This window comes from Nothobranchius furzeri, chromosome 2 (assembly GCF_043380555.1).
Source record: "Nothobranchius furzeri strain GRZ-AD chromosome 2, NfurGRZ-RIMD1, whole genome shotgun sequence".
NCBI classification, from domain to species: domain Eukaryota; kingdom Metazoa; phylum Chordata; class Actinopteri; order Cyprinodontiformes; family Nothobranchiidae; genus Nothobranchius; species Nothobranchius furzeri.
In genome coordinates, this window is record NC_091742.1 from 17379901 (window position 1) to 17400450 (window position 20550).

General features: G+C 45.3%; 1 protein-coding gene across 7 annotated transcripts in view; it reads left to right on the plus strand.

Moving 5' to 3' along the window:
• Positions 1 to 20550, plus strand: part of col12a1b (collagen, type XII, alpha 1b) — a 126175-nt gene that overhangs the window by 90803 nt on the left and 14822 nt on the right. For all 7 annotated transcript variants that reach the window (XM_070544698.1, XM_070544720.1, XM_070544682.1 and 4 more), the window contains 13 exons: positions 1 to 78; positions 476 to 618; positions 1276 to 1385; positions 9376 to 9534; positions 9807 to 9884; positions 11534 to 11620; positions 11998 to 12051; positions 12128 to 12223; positions 12623 to 12676; positions 18036 to 18089; positions 18167 to 18220; positions 18324 to 18395; positions 18470 to 18505. The exon at positions 1 to 78 is cut by the window's left edge and continues 61 nt beyond it. In XM_070544698.1, coding sequence (XP_070400799.1) covers positions 1 to 78; positions 476 to 618; positions 1276 to 1385; positions 9376 to 9534; positions 9807 to 9884; positions 11534 to 11620; positions 11998 to 12051; positions 12128 to 12223; positions 12623 to 12676; positions 18036 to 18089; positions 18167 to 18220; positions 18324 to 18395; positions 18470 to 18505 — 1075 coding nt within the window. The remainder of the gene's footprint in view (positions 79 to 475; positions 619 to 1275; positions 1386 to 9375; positions 9535 to 9806; positions 9885 to 11533; positions 11621 to 11997; positions 12052 to 12127; positions 12224 to 12622; positions 12677 to 18035; positions 18090 to 18166; positions 18221 to 18323; positions 18396 to 18469; positions 18506 to 20550) is intronic.

Consider the following 20550-nt stretch of genomic DNA (forward strand, 5'->3'; position numbering starts at 1 on the left):
CTCCATGGAGCCCGGCTCGTTTAACAGCTTCACTGCCTACCGACTTCACAAGAACGCCTTCCTGAACCAGCCCACCCTGTGAGTCCTGCTTCGCTTTGATGCTGTTTGTTTCCTCTTTGCACCACAGTGCAATATCCACTCTCACATATGGGACCACTCAAGCCCCGTACACATAAAACCAGCTCTATCTGATCCGCAGCCAGATGATGTCACCTGAAGTTTACGTAGTCTGCAGATCATTTCAGTGAGTTCAGACTTCAGGAACCAAGAACCAGACACCCAGTCCTGGTCTAGAGCAGGGCTGAGGTTAGTTTTGGTCTGACATGAAGAGAAATCTAGGGGATTTTACTGCATTTGACAATGCCAGAAGAACTGATGAAGAACATCCAGAAAACTGATCCAAACATCTTTCCTTCATTCTGGATCAAAATTTAGATTTCTCCTAACAGCATGTCTGTTTTTCATTCCTGAACAGAGAGCTCCACCCTGATGGTCTTCCTCACACCTATACCATTATCTTGATGCTCCGCCTGCTACCTGACTCGCCCACTCAGGCCTTCGACATCTGGCAGATGTCTACTCAGAACCACAAACCAGAGACTGGAGTCACTATCGACCGTAAATATTCTGTTTTCAGCCCTCTGATGTTCAAAGTGTTTTACTCAGTAACAAGAATGTGAAATGTAATGGGCCAGTCAGACGGAGCTGGCCTACTGGCTGCTCTGACCCTTGGCTGAGGACTGGATGGGGGAGGTGGGGTGGGTGGGTGGGTGTCTGTTACCCATACCCATACCCATATATGTTTGTAAATGTGAACCATCTGATAGTCGAACAGCTCCACAACTCCTCTGCTGCCTTCAGGCTTTCTTGGGTAAGAAAAATGCAACGTTGATGTTTTAAGTCTACAACCCATTTTCCACCATGTTGAGTTTCTAATGCTAACAGTTAGCTTCTACTAACCAAGATGCACTCTGCTCTCTCCTTCCTGTGGCGAAGCCAGGGTGGGCGGGGCCATGAATAATAATGTTCCCTGTGATGTAGAAGAGACTAGCTTTTTCAGACCCAATCGTGTTCTCATCTCCATCTTTTTTGTGGCTGATGCAGGAGATGGCGGCTGGAGAGTATTTTCACGCTCAGCATTCATGCGCAACTTAGAGTCACTGATTGTATTTCAGAAAACACAAGTATTACATGGTTTCTATGGGAACCAATTGCAGGTTTTCAGCATTAGAGTTGACTTGAAGTAACCGATTGGTTCTGTGGATGTGTCTTTAGCCTCTAGCCAAACAGTTTCATTCTACAACAAAGATGAACGGGGTGAGATCCAGAGAGTCACGTTTGACAGCTTTCTAGTGAAGAAGATCTTTTACGGCAGCTTTCACAAGGTAAGTACTAAGCTCTAAACATCTTTGGTGTGTTCTTACTGTGTTTAGTTTCTAATTCCATTTTTGGTTCCTTTTAAAACACAGATAAGGTTTTTTCTTTACCTTGCTGACTGTTTCCTTTGCGGCTGCAAACATCTTCACAGCTGACGCTGATGGTGGCGTCACTTCCTACTCCATTTATCCGCGGGCAGCAGAGGACGTTGTCGCCCTCTGCTGCTCGATCTCCCCCTCCGATGATGAATTCCCATGCGTGATAAAAAAGACTACAATAGAAGATAACTACACACTCATCTCACATGACGTCACATCTCTGTTCACAAAAACACTAACCCCAAAAACCGTAGACATAGTAGTTAACAGAATCAGACAGGAAAAAACTTTACGCAAAAGAACAAACCTCACAGCAGATGACATAGCTCAACTGATAGGACTGGTAGCTAACTCCACTTACTTCACATACGATGACACAATATACAAACAACTGCAAGGTTTTGCCATGGGTAACCCGTTATCAGCCACCCTGTGCGAGTTTTTCATGGAAGACCTAGAACAAAAAGCCATAGCGACTGCCCCCCCCAAACTGCAAAATAAAACAATGGAAACGCTACGTAGACGACATACTGGAAATCATACCAAAAGGACTAACAGAAACACTAACACAACACTTGAATAACATTGACGACACAGACAACATAAAGACATGAGTCAGAAACAGAAGGCAGCATAGCATTTATGGACATGACAATCACCAGGCAGACCGACGGGACCCTAAACATAAACAAATACAGGAAACCAACACACACAGAGACCAATATCTATTATGGACATCAGAACATCCCACCATACACAAAATGTCAGTAATCAGAACACTATATCACCGAGCAAACACGGTAACAGAAGAAAGAGACTGCAAATGACCCGCAGTTGTATAGCGCTTCTCAGAGTAAGGACTCCAAAGCGCTTTACACTACAGTGTATCATTCATCCATTCACACACACATTCACACACTGATAGTGATGAGCTATGATATAGCCACAGCTGCCCTGGGGCGCACTGACAGAGGCGAGGCTGCCGAGCACAGGCGCCACCGGTCCCTCCGACCACCACCAGCAGGCGAGGTGGGTTAAGTGTCTTGCTCAAGGACACAACAGCAGCATTCTCTGTCCGGAACTGGGATCGAACCTGCAACCTTCCGATTACTAGACAACCCGCCCTACCTGTTGAGCTACTGTTTGCCCAGAAAACAAGAGGACAAACACATACAACATGCTTTAAAGACCTGTGGATACCCGACATGGGCAATAAACAAAGGAAAACAACAAACAACAACAGAAAGAAAAGAAGAACCAAAGCAAAGAACCAGAAACCCAGAAAGACAAGAACCAAAACCAGTGATAACCTTACCATGCATCAAAGGCATAACAGAAAAAGTAAGAGCAACAATGAAAAAACACAACATAAACACACCAACAAAACCATACACAACAGTTAGAAACAGACTAGTACACCCAAAAGACAAGATACCAGCTGGACTTAAATGTGGAGTCATTTATGAAATCCCATGCAAACTCTGCAATAAAACATACATAGGAGAAACTGGACGCCAACTCAACACACGAACAATAGAACATAGAAAGGAGTGAGACAAAGAAACAAGTCGAAGACACACAAGAGCAGCAAAACAAGAAGCAGAAAGTACAATAAAGAAGTCAGCCGTAACAGATCACTGCACAGGAGAAAACCATGTAATGGACTGGGACAACACAAGGATCATAAACACCGAACAACAGAAATACAAAAGATGGTTAAAGGAAGCTATCGAGATAAGGAGACGTGGACGTGGGACCATGAACAGACGATGGAGTCTACTCATTGCATTGCGCATGGGACTGCATCATTGGAGAGGGGAGATTGGGCAGCAGAGGGCGACAACGTCCTCTGCTGCCCGTGGATAAACGGAGTAGGAAGTGACGCGCCACCATCAGCGTCAGCTCTGAGGATGTTTTGCTGTCAGCAAACGAAACGTCAGCAAGGTAAAGAAAACCCTTATCTGTGTTTAAAAAAGAACCAAAAATGGAAGTACTGAGCTTCTTCTTCTGGACTGACTACTGACCAATCCTTAGTGGGGTTTGTCTGAGGTATACCTCTCCAATCACACAGCTACACTTTGCTCTCATTCAGTGCCCTAAGGTTGTAAAGATGATGCAGATTCCTGAGATACCAAATGTGTTCCATATTACTGACAGAACTCTTCACATATTGTGTTGAAACAGAAGGGCAGATGTAGACCTGCAGGCAGCCAGTTGTCAGATGGATCAGTGGAGACCAACAGCTGAAAGTTGTGATGAATTGTCACGAGTTCAGCTAAAAACAGCTGCTCGATCCTTCATGATAATATTGGGTTCTTCAATATTTTTCAGACTTTATTGTGGTGTTGGTGATGTTGGTTATGATGATGATGATGATGATGATGATGATGATGATGATGATGATAATGACCCCACTTGGATAGTGCCTTTCAGAGTAAGGACTCCAAAGCGCTTTACACCACAGTGTATCATTTATCCATTCACACACACATTCACACACTGATGGTGATGATGTAGCCACAGCTGCCCTGGGGCACACTGACAGAGGCGATGATGGTGATGATGATGGTGATGTTGGTGATAATGATGGTGATGTTTATGATGATGTTTGTGGTGGTGGTGATGATGGTGATGTTGGTGAAAATGATGGTTATTATAATAATGATGGTGATGAAGATGATGGTGATGATGATGATGGTGATGTTGGTGATGATGATGGTGATGTTGGTGAAGATGATGGTGATGATAATGGTGAAAATGATGGTGATGATAATTGTGATGATAATAATGATGGTGATGATGGTGATGATGGAGATGTTGGTGATGATTATGGAGGTGTGGTGATGATGATGGTGATGATGATAATAATGATGGTGATGTTGGTGATGATGATGGTGATGTTGGTGAAAATGATGGAGATGATAATAATGATGGTGATGTTGGTGATGATGATGGTGATGTTGGTGAAAATGATGTTGGTGAGGATGATGTTGATAATAATGATGGTGATGTTGGTGATAATGATGGTAATGATGGTGACATTGGTGATTATAATAATGATGATGATGATGATGATGATGATGATGATGGTAGTGATGATGGTGATGTTGGTGAAAATGATGGTTATTATAATAATGATGGTGATGAAGATGATGGTGATGATGATGATGGTGATGTTGGTGATGATGATGGTGATGTTGGTGAAGATGATGGTGATGATAATGGTGAAAATGATGGTGATGATAATTGTGATGATAATAATGATGGTGATGATGGTGATGATGGAGATGTTGGTGATGATTATGGAGGTGTGGTGATGATGATGGTGATGATGATAATAATGATGGTGATGTTGGTGATGATGATGGTGATGTTGGTGAAAATGATGGAGATGATAATAATGATGGTGATGTTGGTGATGATGATGGTGATGTTGGTGAAAATGATGTTGGTGATGATGATGTTGATAATAATGATGGTGATGTTGGTGATAATGATGGTAATGATGGTGACACTGGTGATTATAATAATGATGATGATGATGATGATGATGATGGTGGTGGTGATGATGGTGATGTTGGTGATAATGATGGTGATTATAATAATGATGATGATGATGATGATGATGATGATGATGACGATGATGATGTTGGTGGTGATGATGGTGATGTTGGTGATAATGATGGTGATTATGATAATGATGATGATGATGATGATAATGTTGATGATGGTGATGTTGGTGATGATGATGGTGATGTTGGTGAAGATGATGGTGATGATAATGGTGATGATAATGGTGATGTTGGTGAAAATGATGTTGGTGATGATGATGTGGATAATAATGAAGGTGATGTTGGTGATGATGATGGTGATGATAATAATGATGGTGATGATGATGACGATGTTGATGTTGGTGGTGGTGATGATGGTGATGTTGGTGGTAATGATGGTGATTATAATAATGATGGTGCTGATGAAGATGGTGATGATGATGATGATGTTAGATTGGGATGATGATGATGGTGATGATGATGGTGATGTTGGTGATAATGATGGTGATGATATTAATGATGGTGATGTTGGTGAAAATGATGGTGATGATTATGGTGAAAATGATGATGATGTTGATGATGATGATGATGATGATGATGGTGATGGTGATGGTGATGTTGGTGATAATGATGGTGATTGTAATAATGATGATGATTATAATGATGGTGATGTTGGTGATGATGGAGATGTTGGTGATGATGATGGAGGTGTGGTGATGGTGATGATGGTGATGATAATAATGATGGTGTTGTTGGTGATGATGATGGTGATATTGGTGAAAATGATGGTGATGATTATGGTGAAAATGATGGAGATGATAATAATGATGGTGATGTTGGTGATGATGATGATGGTGATGTTGGTGAAAATGATGGTGATGACGGTAATGTTGGTGACAATGATGATGATGATGGTGATGTTGGTGAAAATGATGGAGATGATAATAATGATGGTGATGTTGGTGATGATGATGGTGATGTTGGTGAAAATGATGGTGATGATGGTAATGTTGGTAATAATGATGGTGATGTTGGTGATGATGATGGTGATGATAATAATGATGGTGATTTTGGTGATGATGATGGTGATGATAATAATGATGGTGATGTTGGAGATAATGATGGTGATGTTGGTGATGATGATGGTGATGTTGGTGAAAACGATGGTGATAATGGTAATGTTGGTGACAATGATGATGATGTTGGTGATGATGATGGTGATGTTGGTGAAAATGATGGAGATGATAATAATGATGGTGATGTTGGTGATGATGATGGTGATGTTGGTGAAAATGATGGTGATGATGGTAATGTTGGTAATAATGATGGTGATGTTGGTGATGATGATGGTGATGATAATAATGATGGTGATTTTGGTGATGATGATGGTGATGATAATAATGATGGTGATGTTAGTGATGATAGTGGCGAATATGATGATGATGTGTTGATGTTGGTGGTGATGATGGTGATGATGATGATAATGATGGTGATGATGTGATGATATTGATGATGGTGATGATGTGATGATGTTGATGGTGGTGGTGGTGATAATGATGATGGTGATGATGTTGGATTGGGATGGTGATATTATGATGATGTTGATGGTGGTGGTCGTGGTGATGATGATGATGATGGTGATGATGATGATGATGATGGTGGTGGTGGTGATGATGTTGGATTGGGATGATGATGTGATGATGATGTTGATGATGGTGGTCGTGGTGATGATGATGATGTTGATGATGTTGGATTGGGATGATGATGATGGTGATGTTGAGGATCTGAGCTGGCCTGGTCGACTGGGTTCTGACTTGTATGCTTTTGGCAAGAGGTTGGGAGCATGTGCTAGTGTCTGGTCCTGGCTCGAACGCCTCAGGTGGACCTTGGCTCCATCTGTACTGGCAAGAACACTTCTGTTCCATCAGAGGGGAGTGGGATGTACAGGAAGGGGAGGACCCAACTTTACCTGGGTGTCTATGTCTTACATAGTCTGGAAGTTGATCAAATGTTGGGATGGGAGTACTCTGCTGGGATGGGGCTGGGTTGTTTGCCTCGCACTCCGTGGGGCTCTGCAATGCTGCTGCTTTTGGCCGTGGCTAGATACTGTAGGTTGGGCTTTCCATGCCCTGGTTGGATTTAGGGAACGGGGGTGCCTATTGGGGCCACTGGGGGAGCTGGCTCTCTGGAGGGTCTAGTCCCTCCCAGCCATTCCTCCCCATCCTTTGACATTTTCCTCTTCTTGCTCCTTCACATCACCATACAAACATAGGGCCTTGGGGTGTGTGTAAGTCAGAAGGTGTGAATATGGTTCCCATTTCTGCAGTCCTGTCACTGCTTGCACCACAATTTAAATTTACGTATTAAACACTTCCACCAATGACATTCCATGCAAAAGCAAACTTACGGCCTTGGAAGTGAACACACTCAACAATACCTGGCAGTGGGAATTTCTCAGCTTCACCCCTAGTGCCTGTGCTCACTTCCATTTTTAAGCTGCATCTAGACACTGAGGGTTCTGGGGGTAAGTAGGGTTGTGTGGTGGCATCAGCTGGTGTAGGCCAGACAATGCCTGTGCTGCCCCCTCCCCCAACCACAGAATGCACTTTAAAAACATGCATCAACACCACGTTGGATTAGATGAACTTGTGCTGATGACTAAAACTTCACACCTGTCATTTCACCACGAGCAGAAATGATTGAGTACTTGTTGGGATGTTTCTGAGGGAAACATCTGGAGTTTGGTGTCAAACTGGCATGTCACAACATGCCCTATAGGTTATAAAGTGTAAGTCGCTTTGGATAAAAGCGTCTGCTAAATAAATAAACATAAACATAAACTAGACCAGGGTCTGCAACCTCTGGAGCTGCATGTGGCTCTTTCATCCATCTGATGCGGCTCTCTGTGCTTGTGAAATAATGAATGAATATTAAAGTAAAATATATTTTATTTTACTGCATTAATTTTTTCTCTGCCTGTCAATTCTAAATATAAAGATAGTCCTCTTTGAAAATCTAAACAAAAAGGATAAAGACCTGAAATGACAGGTCACCTGCTTGTGTGTAATCAGACGTTTCTATAGAAGCTTTCTGAGCTGAAGAGGATGTGAGATGCTGGACTTTTCCTCAGACAGGCTCATGGATGCATCGCCACATTGGAGACAGGAACAAGCACTATTCAGCCAAAGTTTCATCATCAGGGAACATTTTCTAAGTGACACGTCTCTCTGAGAGACAGGGTTTGGAAACACTTGCTTCCGTGTGACCGACGCCGGCCAAGCTCCTCTACACATCTTCAGCTCTCTGTCCACCTTATGTGCGCGCTGACAGCGAGCTGCGCTGAGCACAGTGGCCAGTAAAATGCTCAGATGTTCTGATGGGAATCTTATCTTGATCGCTTTAGATACCTCTGTGATGTGCTAAAATGTCAACGCATCTGCAGCCTTGAGGTTCTCCGTCAAAATAAACAGTCAAATACAGGAAATATCTGGTCAATGCGAGCCCTGTCATTTAACTGTTTTGCCTTCTTTTGAAGATCGCTGCAAAGAGAAACAAACTTGTTTAATACCAGAGCCATGCGCACTGCGCCGTTATCTCATCACTGTAAATGAGGGGGAAAATCGAATTGATCAGATCCTTTTCTTACCTTTTCAATAATGTTTAATGGAAACTTTCGTTCAATACAAAGTTTAATTACAACAATCCAATGAGACAAAGCCTGGATTTGTATTCTGATGCGTCAAAAAGCGGCACCTGCTGAGACCCGCTAGGCCCACCCACAACGCTGCGGCTGTGGCTCCCAGTGTTTTCTTTACTGTGGGAAATGGGTCATTTTGGCTCTTTGATTGGAAAAGGTTGCCGACCCCTGAGTATTAAACCGACTCAAGTTTCATTTCCTGTTGTTGGATAGTCTGGGTTTATTTTTATCACCTTGGAACAAAGAAGGGTTCTTAAGCCTCTTTGATCAGAAAGGTGGGATTTATGCTGCACATGCTCATTTGAGATGGAGCTTCACTAAACGGGAAGAAAAGCTGAACCTTTCAGAGCACGTGGTGTCTTCTAGAGCTGTCGTGTAACTGAATGGAAAGCATGTCTGATTCTCCAGATGTCTCAGATTTGTTCTGAAGCAGCAGAAAGCTTCCATGAATCTGTTCAGGGTTCTGTCTGATCCAAATCTTCATGTTCAGTACAGCAGTACCATCTCTGAAGGTTATTGGCTGTCCTATTTTCAACAAGCAGAGAGGATCTGATCAAGCCTCTGCTCAACATTTAGATGTTAGACTCACACCCCACAGCAGCAAAAAACCCTCACACTCAGAGGAATAAATGATCTGCTTTTGTCTTCAAAGCTCCACATCCTGGTTTCATCCACCAGCGTCAGACTCATGGTGGACTGCCAGGAAGCAGCTGAGAAGGAGATCACAGCTGCTGGGAACACATCTCGTGACGGCTACCAGGTTTTGGGGAAGATGTCCAAATCCATTGGTTCCAAAGGAGAGTCTGCATCGGTGAGTCAGCATTCGCTTTGATGGAAGATGAAATAACAGTCCACCTTCACTTACAACCTGATCACCTGCTCAGGTGTTTTTAAGCCACTCGTTTTTGACTCCTCCCCCTCGTCTCAGAGTGCTATTCAGCAGCAGCGGTCCATCTGGATCACAAAGTCTCTGTTTGGCACCAGCTGGAGTGTAATCTGGTTCTGTTGTTCTGTTTGTTCTCAGAGATGTGATCAGACACGTGTAGCTTCACGCCATTTCCATGTTCTGCTCTCCCCCTTTAGTTCCAACTCCAGATGTTTGACATTGTCTGCAGCTTGGCCTGGAACAGCAGGGACAGATGTTGTGACCTGCCGTCTACGGTAAGAAAAGACTCTGAGTTCAGAACCAGTCTGAGATCCCGGGTCCAGTTTCAGCAGAGAACCAATGTCTGACGGAGCTTTTGGCTTGCAGACAAGAAGTTTTCACAAACTAAATCAGATCCTTTTTCTCGATGGGAGAGCAAAGCAGATTGTGCGATTACAACGGGTTTCACCCTAACCTAGAAACCTTAGACAGAATGAGGTCATCTGATAAATGATTGTCAGAAGAAAAATGTGCTGAATTTTGTGTTTGCACATGTTTACACAATGCTTCAGGATCATGAAGCTCTCAGCTGTCTAAAAGAGTCCACGTCTGTTCATTTGGGAAGATAACGCTAATTTCTTAGCAGCAGTTTGTTTTTTACCAGAGAAAATGAGCTCATCTGGTTGTTCTGATGAGCTTACAGGTTCAGCTGGAATCTGGTTGTAGTCACTAGGAAACAGGAAGTGAATGACAGCAGACAAACAAGGTTTAGATGTTTTAGTGACCACTCTGGAGCTTTTGACTAAGTAATTTTATTTTCTAACCAAAAACACCTGAAAGCGGCACTCGGCATTTGCTGACTGGGACATGACGGTGTGAGTCTGTTGTGGAGTTCACACGAGTGGAGGCGGGGTTTCATCGAATCCAAGCGTCTTAGTTTTGGGATGACGGAATGTCTCATGCAAATAACATATTTCAGAAAAAGGCTGGAACAACAGCATTAAATATAAGGCTACTAAGGAAAAGGTTTTTTAAGTAGCTACAAATGTTTGTTGTCATTTATAGGATGAATTAAATCAGGGTTCTCAGGCCTCATTCTAGCATACATGAAGTCAAATTCAAATAATATTAACAACAACATACATTTTTGAAAAGGGATGCATTATAATTATAAGTTTACATTTAAAGTCAGTAGTGGACTTCAGTTCAAACGCTAGTGAAAGTGGAGGAGCTTCCAGGCTGCTCTGATGCAGCGAAGCATCCTCTCAAAGGTCTTCCAAGACTATCTGAGGAGTTTACCACATTAACATCTTAGTGAGTTCTGCGGTGCTTTCAACAGACCATAACATACAGGACAGCCCAGCAGTAGCAGGCACCGCTCAGCAGAACTCTGGAGGAAACGTGCATCAGCTTCAGCTGTGTGAACCTGGAGTTAGATGGCATCCGGTCCAGATTCTTCTACTGGTCTCGTTTGGTCTTTGAAGGAATCATTTCATTAGTTTTATGTTACTTTATGCAGCTGTGTCTCATATTTCTGTTTTATTATGAAGACACAATAAAGAAGTTCATTTTGTCTTCTTTATAATCTCATACTCCTTTTCCTTTAGACAGACGTGGCTTTTAAGGTGTTCCTTCATTCCTCCTCCTTCCTCAGAGCATCCAGATTTAAAACCACAACGTTTGTCTCAGTAAAGAAATATAGTTGTCTTAAAGGCACAGAGTAGAGCTCCGACTGCAGGACGTTTCACAGGACAGACAGCCTTCTTCATCCTGATTTCGTTTCCTCAACCCTCAGGACTCTAAATCATACCTTCAAACATAATTCCGTGTAATGATGCCCACCAGTTCTCGGAGAACAGTGTTTAGAAGCTTGCTGTGGATTGTACGGGTCTAATAAAGATGACTTTTGACTTGGACTCCACCTGTGACTGTTATGCTTCTGCAGAGAGATGAGCTGAAGTGCCCCTCCCTCCCTAATGCCTGTACCTGCACATCAGAGGCCACCGGACAGCCGGGCCCACAAGGACCAGTGGTGAGGATGGTCTTCTGCTGTTCAGAACTCCTATGAAAGTCTGCTTGAGAGCTTTCCTCCATGCTTCCGCATGAACAGGATCAACCTGGGTCAGAACCAGGTCACAGGACTATGTTGAGACCCAAACCAGATCATCATTCCTTTAATTGCTGCTCTCATTTCATTTAAATCTAATCTGGATGGTCGTGCTTACCTGCAGCAGATTTGATAATTCAGGTCTGACTGACTTTTCTCTTACCAAAGAGAAATGATCTGAACCTGTTGCATTGTGGGAAATGTAGTGAGCAGAGTCAGTGATGAGAAGAATGTTCATTTAGACTCGTCAGGTTATGGGCTGAATACTCTCTGAGGTTCTGGGTCCATTACTTTATTCTCAGGGAGCTCCTGGCAGCAAAGGCCCCCGAGGTGAAAGAGGAGAGCCCGGTTCTGCTGTGAGTACATTTATTGCTTCATCCTCTAAAGAACAGACTTTTGTTCCGGTTCCATCCTGTTCTCTGTACCCCACAGGGGCCAGTTGGGCAGCGGGGAGAAAACGGGCCTCCCGGGCCCATGGGTCTGCCTGGACCTCAGGGACCCAGTGGGATGTCTATTCCTGGCGAGGCTGTATGTCTAAACACACACACACACGTGCGCCCGCACGCACGCACACACATTTATGCACACACACAAACAAACACACATGTACATATGTATGTACACACACACACACACACACACACACACACACACACGTGCGCCCGCACGCACGCACACACATTTATGCACACACACAAACAAACACACATGTACATATGTATGTACACACACACACACACACACACACACACACACACACACACACACACACACACACACACACACACACATTTGTAAAAATGAATCAAACTAAATAAAAATAAAAACTAATAAAAATGCTAAACTATCAAAACCTTTCTCTGGACAATCTCGGACCTGCTCTGTTCTACCTGTTGACTCGTTCTCACTGCTGTTCTCTACCTGCAGGGTCGTCCTGGACCCAAGGGGGACCCTGGTGATGCCGGCCTGCCCGGACAAAAAGTGAGTACATTTCTGGTTTTGGTTGAGACTGGAAACAGGCCACTGTTGCTTTGGCTACTGTTCTGGAGTTGGGCCATGCTACTCCTGGTGCTTTTCCATCTGTGGGAGACTTGGAGGATCAAAGGAACAAGTCTGCAGCTGAAAATTATGTTTCAATTAAATTATAGCTGAAATTAATTCAGACTTTGGATCCATCCAGACTGAAAAAGTGTTGTCTGTTTTATCTGGTATCACAAAGAGACAGATGATTCAATGAGCAGTCAGGATGAGAAACTGAACACAATCTGGTTTAATGAGCTGGAAACATTATCCTGCTTAACTAACAAAACCTCCGTCTTCAGCAGAAAAAACTTAAGCTCAGTATATAGTCATGACAGAGCAAAGTCAGGTAGAACCTCGCAGATGGGCTATTAAAAATTCCAAATTAGATTATTACTAACAGATGGCAATACTCAGGTTGCATGGAGGTGCAGATCTGACCCCAGCTGCAGCCTTTCCGCATGGAGTTAGCATGTTCTCCATAAGCATGTGTGGAGTTAGCATGTTCTTAAGCTTGAGTGGAATTAGCATGGTCTTCCTACGCATGCGTGGAGTTGGCGTGTTCTCCATAGACATGTATGGAGTTAGCGTGTTCTCCATAGACATGTATGGAATTAGCATTGTCTTCCTAAGCGTGCGCCTCTCCCTGGGCTTCCACTTTACTGTGGTGGAGGGGTTTGAGTGTCTCAATGATCCTAGGAGCTAAGTTGTCTGAGGATTTCTGCCTCTGGTAGGGTCACCCATGGCAAACAGGTCCTAGGTGTGGGATCAGACAAAGAGCAGTCCGAAGACCTCTTATGATAAATTATATAATTGAAAACCATGTTCCCTCGCCCGGATGTGGGTCACCGGGGTCCCCTCTGGAGCCAGGCCTGGTGGTGGGGCACATTGGCGAGCGCCTGGTGGCCGGGCTTTCACCCATGGAGCCCTGCCGGGCACAGCCCGAAGAGGAAACGTGGGTCCCCCTTCCCATGGGCTCACCACTCGTGGGAGGGGCCAAAGGGGTCGGGTGCAGTGTGTGACGGGTGGTAGTCGAGGGCAGGGACCTTGGCAGTCTGATCCTCGGCTACAGAAGCTGGCTCTTGGCACATGGAATGTCACCTCTCTGGTGGGAAGGAGCCTTAGTTGGTGTGTGAGGTTGAGAGGCTCCAACTAGATATAGTCGGAATTACCTCAACGCATAGCTCTGGCTCTGGAACCAGTTTCCTTGAGAGGGGTTGGACTTTCTACCACTCTGGAGTTGCTCCCACTGAGAGGCACCGAGCAGGGGTGGGCATACTAGTTGCCCCCCATCTTGGTGTCTGTACATTGGGGTTTACCCCAGTGAATGAGAGGGTAGCCTCCCTCCGCCTACGTGTGGGGGGACGGGTTCTGACTGTGATCTGTGCTTATGCACCAAACTACAGTTCAGACTACCCACCCTTTTTGGAGACCTTGAAGGGGGTGCTGGAGAGTGCTCCTTCCGGTGACTCCCTCGTTCTGCTGGGGGACTTTAACTCTCACTTGGGCAACAACAGTGAGACCTGGAGAGGTGTGGTTGGGAGGAACGGCCCCCTGATCTGATTTTGAGTGGTATTTTGTTATTGGACTTCTGTGCCAGTCGTGGATTGTCCATAATGAACACCATGTTCAGACATAAAGGTGTCCATATGTGCTCTTGGCACCAGGATACCTTAGGCCGCAGCTCGATGATTTACTTTATTGTTGTTTCATCTGACCTGCGGCGGCATGTCTTGGACACTCGGGTGAAGAGAGGGGTGGAGCTGTCAGTGGTGAGTTGGCTCAGATGGTGGGAGGATGCCGGTCAGACCACGCAGGCCAAAATGTATCGCGAGGGTCTGCTGGGAACATCTGGAAGTGTCTCCTGTCAGAAGGAGCTTCAATTCCCACCTCCGACAGAACTTCCAAAATGTTCCGGGGGAGGCGGGGGACATTGAGTCTGAATGGACCCTGTTCCGTGCCTCCATTGTTGAGGGGGCTGACCGGAGCTGTGGTCGCAGGATCGTTGGTGCCTGTCGTGATGGCAACCCCCGAACCCGCTGGTGGACACCGGCGGTTAGAGATGCTGTCAAGCTGAAGAAAGAGTCCTATCAGGTATTTTTGGCCTGTGGGACTCCAGAGGCAGCTGACGGGTACCGGCAGTCCGAGCGGAACGTGGCTCGGGTGGTCACCAAGGCAAAAACCCAGGCATGGGAGGAGATCGGTGAGACCATGGAGCAAGGCTTCCATATGGCTTCGAGGAGATTCTGGTCCACCATCCGGTGCCTCAGGGGGGGAAAGCAGTGCACTACCAACACTATCTATAGTGGGGACGGTGTGCTGCTGACCTCTACTCAGGATGTTGTGGATCGGTGGGCAGAATACTTCGAAGGCCTCCTCAATCCCACCGACACGTCTTCCAGTGAGGAAGCAGAGTCTGGGGACTTTGGGTTGGCCTCTCAAATCTCTGGTGCTGAGGTCACTGAGGTGGTTAAAAAGCTCCTCTGTGGCAGGGCTCCAGAGGTGGATAAGATCCGCCCGGAGTTCCGTAAGGCTCTGGATGTTGTGGGGCTGTGTTGGCTGACACGGCTCTGCAATATCGCGTGGACATCGGGGGCAGTCCCACTGGACTGACAGACCGGGGTGGTGGTCCCCTTATTTAAAATGGGGGACCGCAGGGTGTGGTCCAACTACAAGGGGATCTCACTCCTGAGCCTTCCCTGTAAGGTCTATTCAGGGGTTCTGGAGAGGAGGGTCTGTCTGATTGTTGAACCTCAGATTCAGTAGGAGCAATGTGGTTTTCCTCCTGGCCGTGGAACACTGGACCAGCTCTATACCCTTAAGGGGATCGTGGAGGGTGCTTGGGAATTTACCCAACCAGTCTACATGTGTTTCGTGGATTTGGAGAAGGCGTTTGACCGCGTCCCTCGGGGGGCCCTGTGGGGCCCTGTGGGGGGTACTCTGGGAGTATGGGGTACCAGGCCCTCTGATATGAGCTGTTAGGTCCCTGTATGACCAGTGTCAGAGTTTGGTCCGCATTGCCGGCAGGAAGTCGGGCTCGTTCCCAGTGATTGTTGGACTCGGCCAAGGCTGCCCTTTGTCACTGATTCTGTTCATAACATTTATGGACAGGATTTCAAGCCGCAACCAAGGTGTGGAGGGCATCCCTTTTGGTGGCCTGAGGATCAGGTCTCTGCTTTTGCAGATGATGTGGTCCTGTTGGCTTCATCAGAACGTGATCTTCAGCTTTCGCTGGAGCGGTTCGCAGCCGAGTGTGAAGCAGCTGGGATGAGATTCAGCTACTCTAAATCTGAGACCATGGTCTTGATTCAGAGAAGGGTAGAATGCCTTCTCCGGGTCAAGGATGAGGTCCTGCCCCAAGTGGAGGAGTTTAAGTATCTCGGGGTCTTGTTCACGAGTGAGGGAAAACTGGAGCGTGAGATCGATAGGCGGATTGGTGCTGCATCTGCAGTGATGCAGGCGTTGTACCGGTCTGTCGTGGTGAAGAGAGAGCTGAGTCAGAAGGCGAAGCTCTCGATTTAACGGTCGATCTACCTTCCTACCCTCACCTATGGTCATGAGCTTTGGATAGTGACCGAAAGAACGAGATCGCGGATGCAAGTGGCCGAAATGAGTTTTCTCCAAAGAGTGGCTGGGCTCTCCCTTAGAGATTGGGTGAAAAGCTCGGTCATTCAGGAGGGCCTCGGAGTAGACCCGCTGCTCCTCCACATCGAGAGGAGCCAGTTGAGGTGGCTCGGGCATCTGGTCAGGATGCCTCCTGGATGCCTCCCTGGTGAGATTTTCCGGGCATGTCCAACCGTGAGGAGACCTAAAGGTAGACCCAGGACACGGTGAAGGGACTATGTCTCTCACCTGGCCAGGGAACGCCTTGGGATTCCTCCGGAGGAGCTGGCCCAAGTGGCTGGGGAGAGGGAAGTCTGGGCCTCTCGCCTTAGGCTACTGCCCCCTCGACCCGACTCCGGATAAGCGGATGAAAATGGATGAATGGATGGATTCCTAAGCGTGCGGGGAGTTAGCGTGTTCTCCATAAGCATGTGTGGACTTGACGTGTTTTCCCGAAGCATGTGTGGAGTTAGCGTGTTCTCCATAGACATGTATGAAATTAGCACGTTCTTCCTAAGCATGCATGGAATTAGCATGTTCTCCATAAGCATGTGTGGAGTTAGCATGTTCTCCATAAGTATGTGTGGAGTTAGCATGTTCTTAATCTTGAGTGGATTTAGCATGTTCTTCCTAAGCATGTGTGGGGTTGGCGTGTTCTCCATAGACATGTATAGAATTAGCGTGTTCTCCATAGACATGTATGGAATTAGCATGTTCTTCCCAAGCATGCATGGAATTAGCATGTTCTCCCTAAGCATGTGTGGAGATGACATGCTCTCCCTAAGCATGTATGGAGTTAGCGTGTTCTCCCTAAACATATGTGGAGTTAGCATGTTCTCCATAGACATGTATGGAGTTAACATGTTCTCCCTAAGCATGTGTGGAGTTAGCGTGTTCTCCTTAGACATGTATGGAGTTAGTGTTTTCTCCCTAAGCATGTATGGAGCTGGTGTGTTCTACATAGACATGTATAGAGTTGGTGTGTTCTCCCTAAGCATGTGTGAAGTTGGCGTGTTGTCCCTAAGCATGTGTGGAGTTGGCACATTCTCCATAGACATGTATGGAGTTAGCGTGTTCTCCCTAAGCATGTGTGGAGTTAGCGTTTTTCTCCCTAAGCGTGTGTGGAGTTAGCATGTTCTCCATAGACATGTATGGAATTAGCATGTTCTCCTTAAGCATGATGCAGACTCCCATTCATCTTGGACAGAACTTGGTTTTTATTGCCATTGAAGCCGTGATAACATTTTTAACAAGCTGCTCCTAAAGGTGTCTGTTCTCAACCGAGCAGTCTCTGGTGTACTGACGTCCAGCTCTAACAGACAGAAGCTGCGATGCTCCAGTTTGCCATCTCAGCTGATTTTTTTCAAAAAGCAAAATTTACAGCTCAGGTTTATTTTCAGTTTCATTATAGATGCCGGCTGAAGCTTGGCAGTAACTCTCATGACACCTCCCTCTGTTGCGCCAAGGCGCAATCACTGCTTCTGAGGAAGACAATTTTTGCAATATTACTACCAAGCGAGGCGGAGCCAATGCAGCAAAACTAGCTGAACGTCATGCCAGCATGGCGCGTTTATAAGACACTTTGTTGCTGTAATTTTGCTGGAACTGTGTCTTGTAAGGGCTCAAGTGAAATTTTGATGTTGAACCTAAACAAACTCACCTAAGTCTACCAGAGATGGTCTGACTCCCTTTGAGATGGCCTTTCATCTATTTACAGGGTTCTTCGGGTGTCTCAGGTTCTGCTGGCCCAGTTGGACCTGCTGGTGTAAGGGTGAGTCTACACAATCTGGTTTTGAAATGTGTCAGGAAAAAAAACTCTGTTTTTTAAGCTGGATTGTATACATTCAGGGGCCTCCTGGAAAAGACGGACCAACTGGACCCAGAGGACCAACTGGACCCATTGTGAGACTTCAACCTATTTGACTTATTTAGATCTGAATATCAAGGTCATCATTCAGAAAACCCCACATTTAATCACAACTCACAAGCTTTAGTTTCAATGCAGGGCCCGCCAGGATCTCCTGGAATACCAGGACCTACAGGAAAACCTGGAAATCCCGGAGAATCTGGTCTTTCTGTGAGTGCCATGGTGCTTTTAGAAACCAACACTTTCAGTCCTGCAGTTTAAACAGGTTGATATTTCCCTTTCAGGGAGCCATTGGTCCAAAAGGGGACAAAGGAGAAAGAGTAAGTAAACTGGAGTTATCTGGAGTCTTTTTTTATAAGCACCATTTATAAGTACTTTACAGTAGAACCATGTGAGGCTTTCCCTGAATGCTGCATTTAAGGGGACAAATTCTCCCTTTTTAACCCGTAACCCTAACCCTATTAAAACCTTAACCCTAACCGCAGTCGTCAGTTGAAACATGTCAAGGTAAATTCATAACACAACCTTACACGTCCAAATCCAAAAAGAACCTGATTAAGTATTTAAAAAGAGGACATAATGAACTTTGTGAAGGATTTACATTAAAATATATATATATTTTTTTTAAGTGAGGAAAGGGAGAGATAAAATGAACAGGAAAGAGGGAAATCATTGGATTGTGGGAAAGGAGGAATAGGTAGACAGAGCAGAATATGGAGAGGGAGGTGATGAAGGTCCCACCAAAGCCTGAACAGGCGAGTTTAAAGGAGACCACTGAGTCCACTGATCTCAGGCTCAGTGGGAGAGAGGTCCAGAGTCTGGGGGCCACAGCAGCAGATGATCTGTCACCTTTGATCTTTAGCCTGGTGCTGCACAACCAGTAGGCCGCCGCCATGTTTCCTGGCCTCAGGGACAAGGAGACGGCTGCCAGAGGAGCGCAGATGCTGTGAGGGCTTATATGGTAAAAGCAGGTCTGAGAGATGAGGGCTCAAGGCCATTAAGACACTTAAAAACTCAACTCAATCAACTCAACTTTATTTGTAAATCGCACCTTACAGGCAAAAAGATGCCACCAAGGCGCTACACTGATCAAGTAAAAAACATAAAACATTAAGTCCAGAAAATAAAAACATTGTATCACAAGATACAGATAAAAAATGCAGTGAGTACACAGATTGCTATGAGTAAAACAATAAAACTAGTTAGAAAGGTTAAAAGACAGATCATAAAAGTAGGTTTTTAGCCTTGCCTTAAAAACCGCAACAGAGGTGGAGGCCCTTATGCTGAGAGGAAGCTCGTTCCAAAGATTAGGACCTGCCACAGCAAAGGCCCTATCACCACGTGTCTTTAGGCGCGTTCTTGGGACCAAGAGGAGCATGAGGTTCTCCGAGCGGAGTGACCGTGCAAGGGTGTACGGTTGAAGCAGTGACACCAAGTAAGTTGGTGCCAAACCAATTGATGTTTTAAAAACCAATAAGAGTATTTTAAAACAAATCCTTACATCAATGGGCAGCCAATGAGTCTCATTAAAACAAGTAAGCAATCCATCCAGTGAGGACTTGTCTGATAAATCAAAGAAGGCTTGTTCAAACAGCAAAGTGAAATGAGTTGCAGTGTCAGAGTTCACATGACGACTATACCTACTGGGGGCAACAGGTGCCAGCAAATTGCTATGCAGAGTAGTCTCAAATAATATCGGATTATGGTCTGAAAAAACTGCATCCTTAATAGTCAGATTATCTACTGAACACCCCAGTGATAACACAAGATCCAGTGTGTGGCCACATTCCTGTGTGGCCCCATTAATCCACTGCGTAAAGTCAAAGAGTTCACAAGGTTGATGAAATCAGAGACTAAAGGTTTTCCAGGACAGCAAATATACCATACCATTCCATACCAACTTTATTTATAAAGCACGTTTTAAAACGGCATGGCAGCCGACCAAAGTGCTGTACAGAATAGAGAGTAAAAACACAATATAAAACAATACATGGTCAACAATAAAATGCACAACAAGGCAGATAATCACGGTCAATAAAAGACACATAATAAAATAATAAAAGTCAGGGATTTAAAAATGCCTGGTCGTAAAAGTGAGCCGTAAATAGCAACTTGAACCGGAGGAGGGATGGTGCCTGCCTCACTGAAAGAGGAAGAGCATTCCAGAGTGTCGGAGCAGCATAGACAAAAGCACGCTGCCCCCGTGTTTTTATAAACACCGTGGATCTAACCCTGCTAATTTACGTCCACTAACTCCAGCTGTTTCTGTAGTTTCTGATTCCTCCACCTCACTCAGCTTGGCTCTATTAAATACCTGCTCTGTTAAAAATAAGTCCTTCCTGCTCAATGATCTAATTCTCTCCAA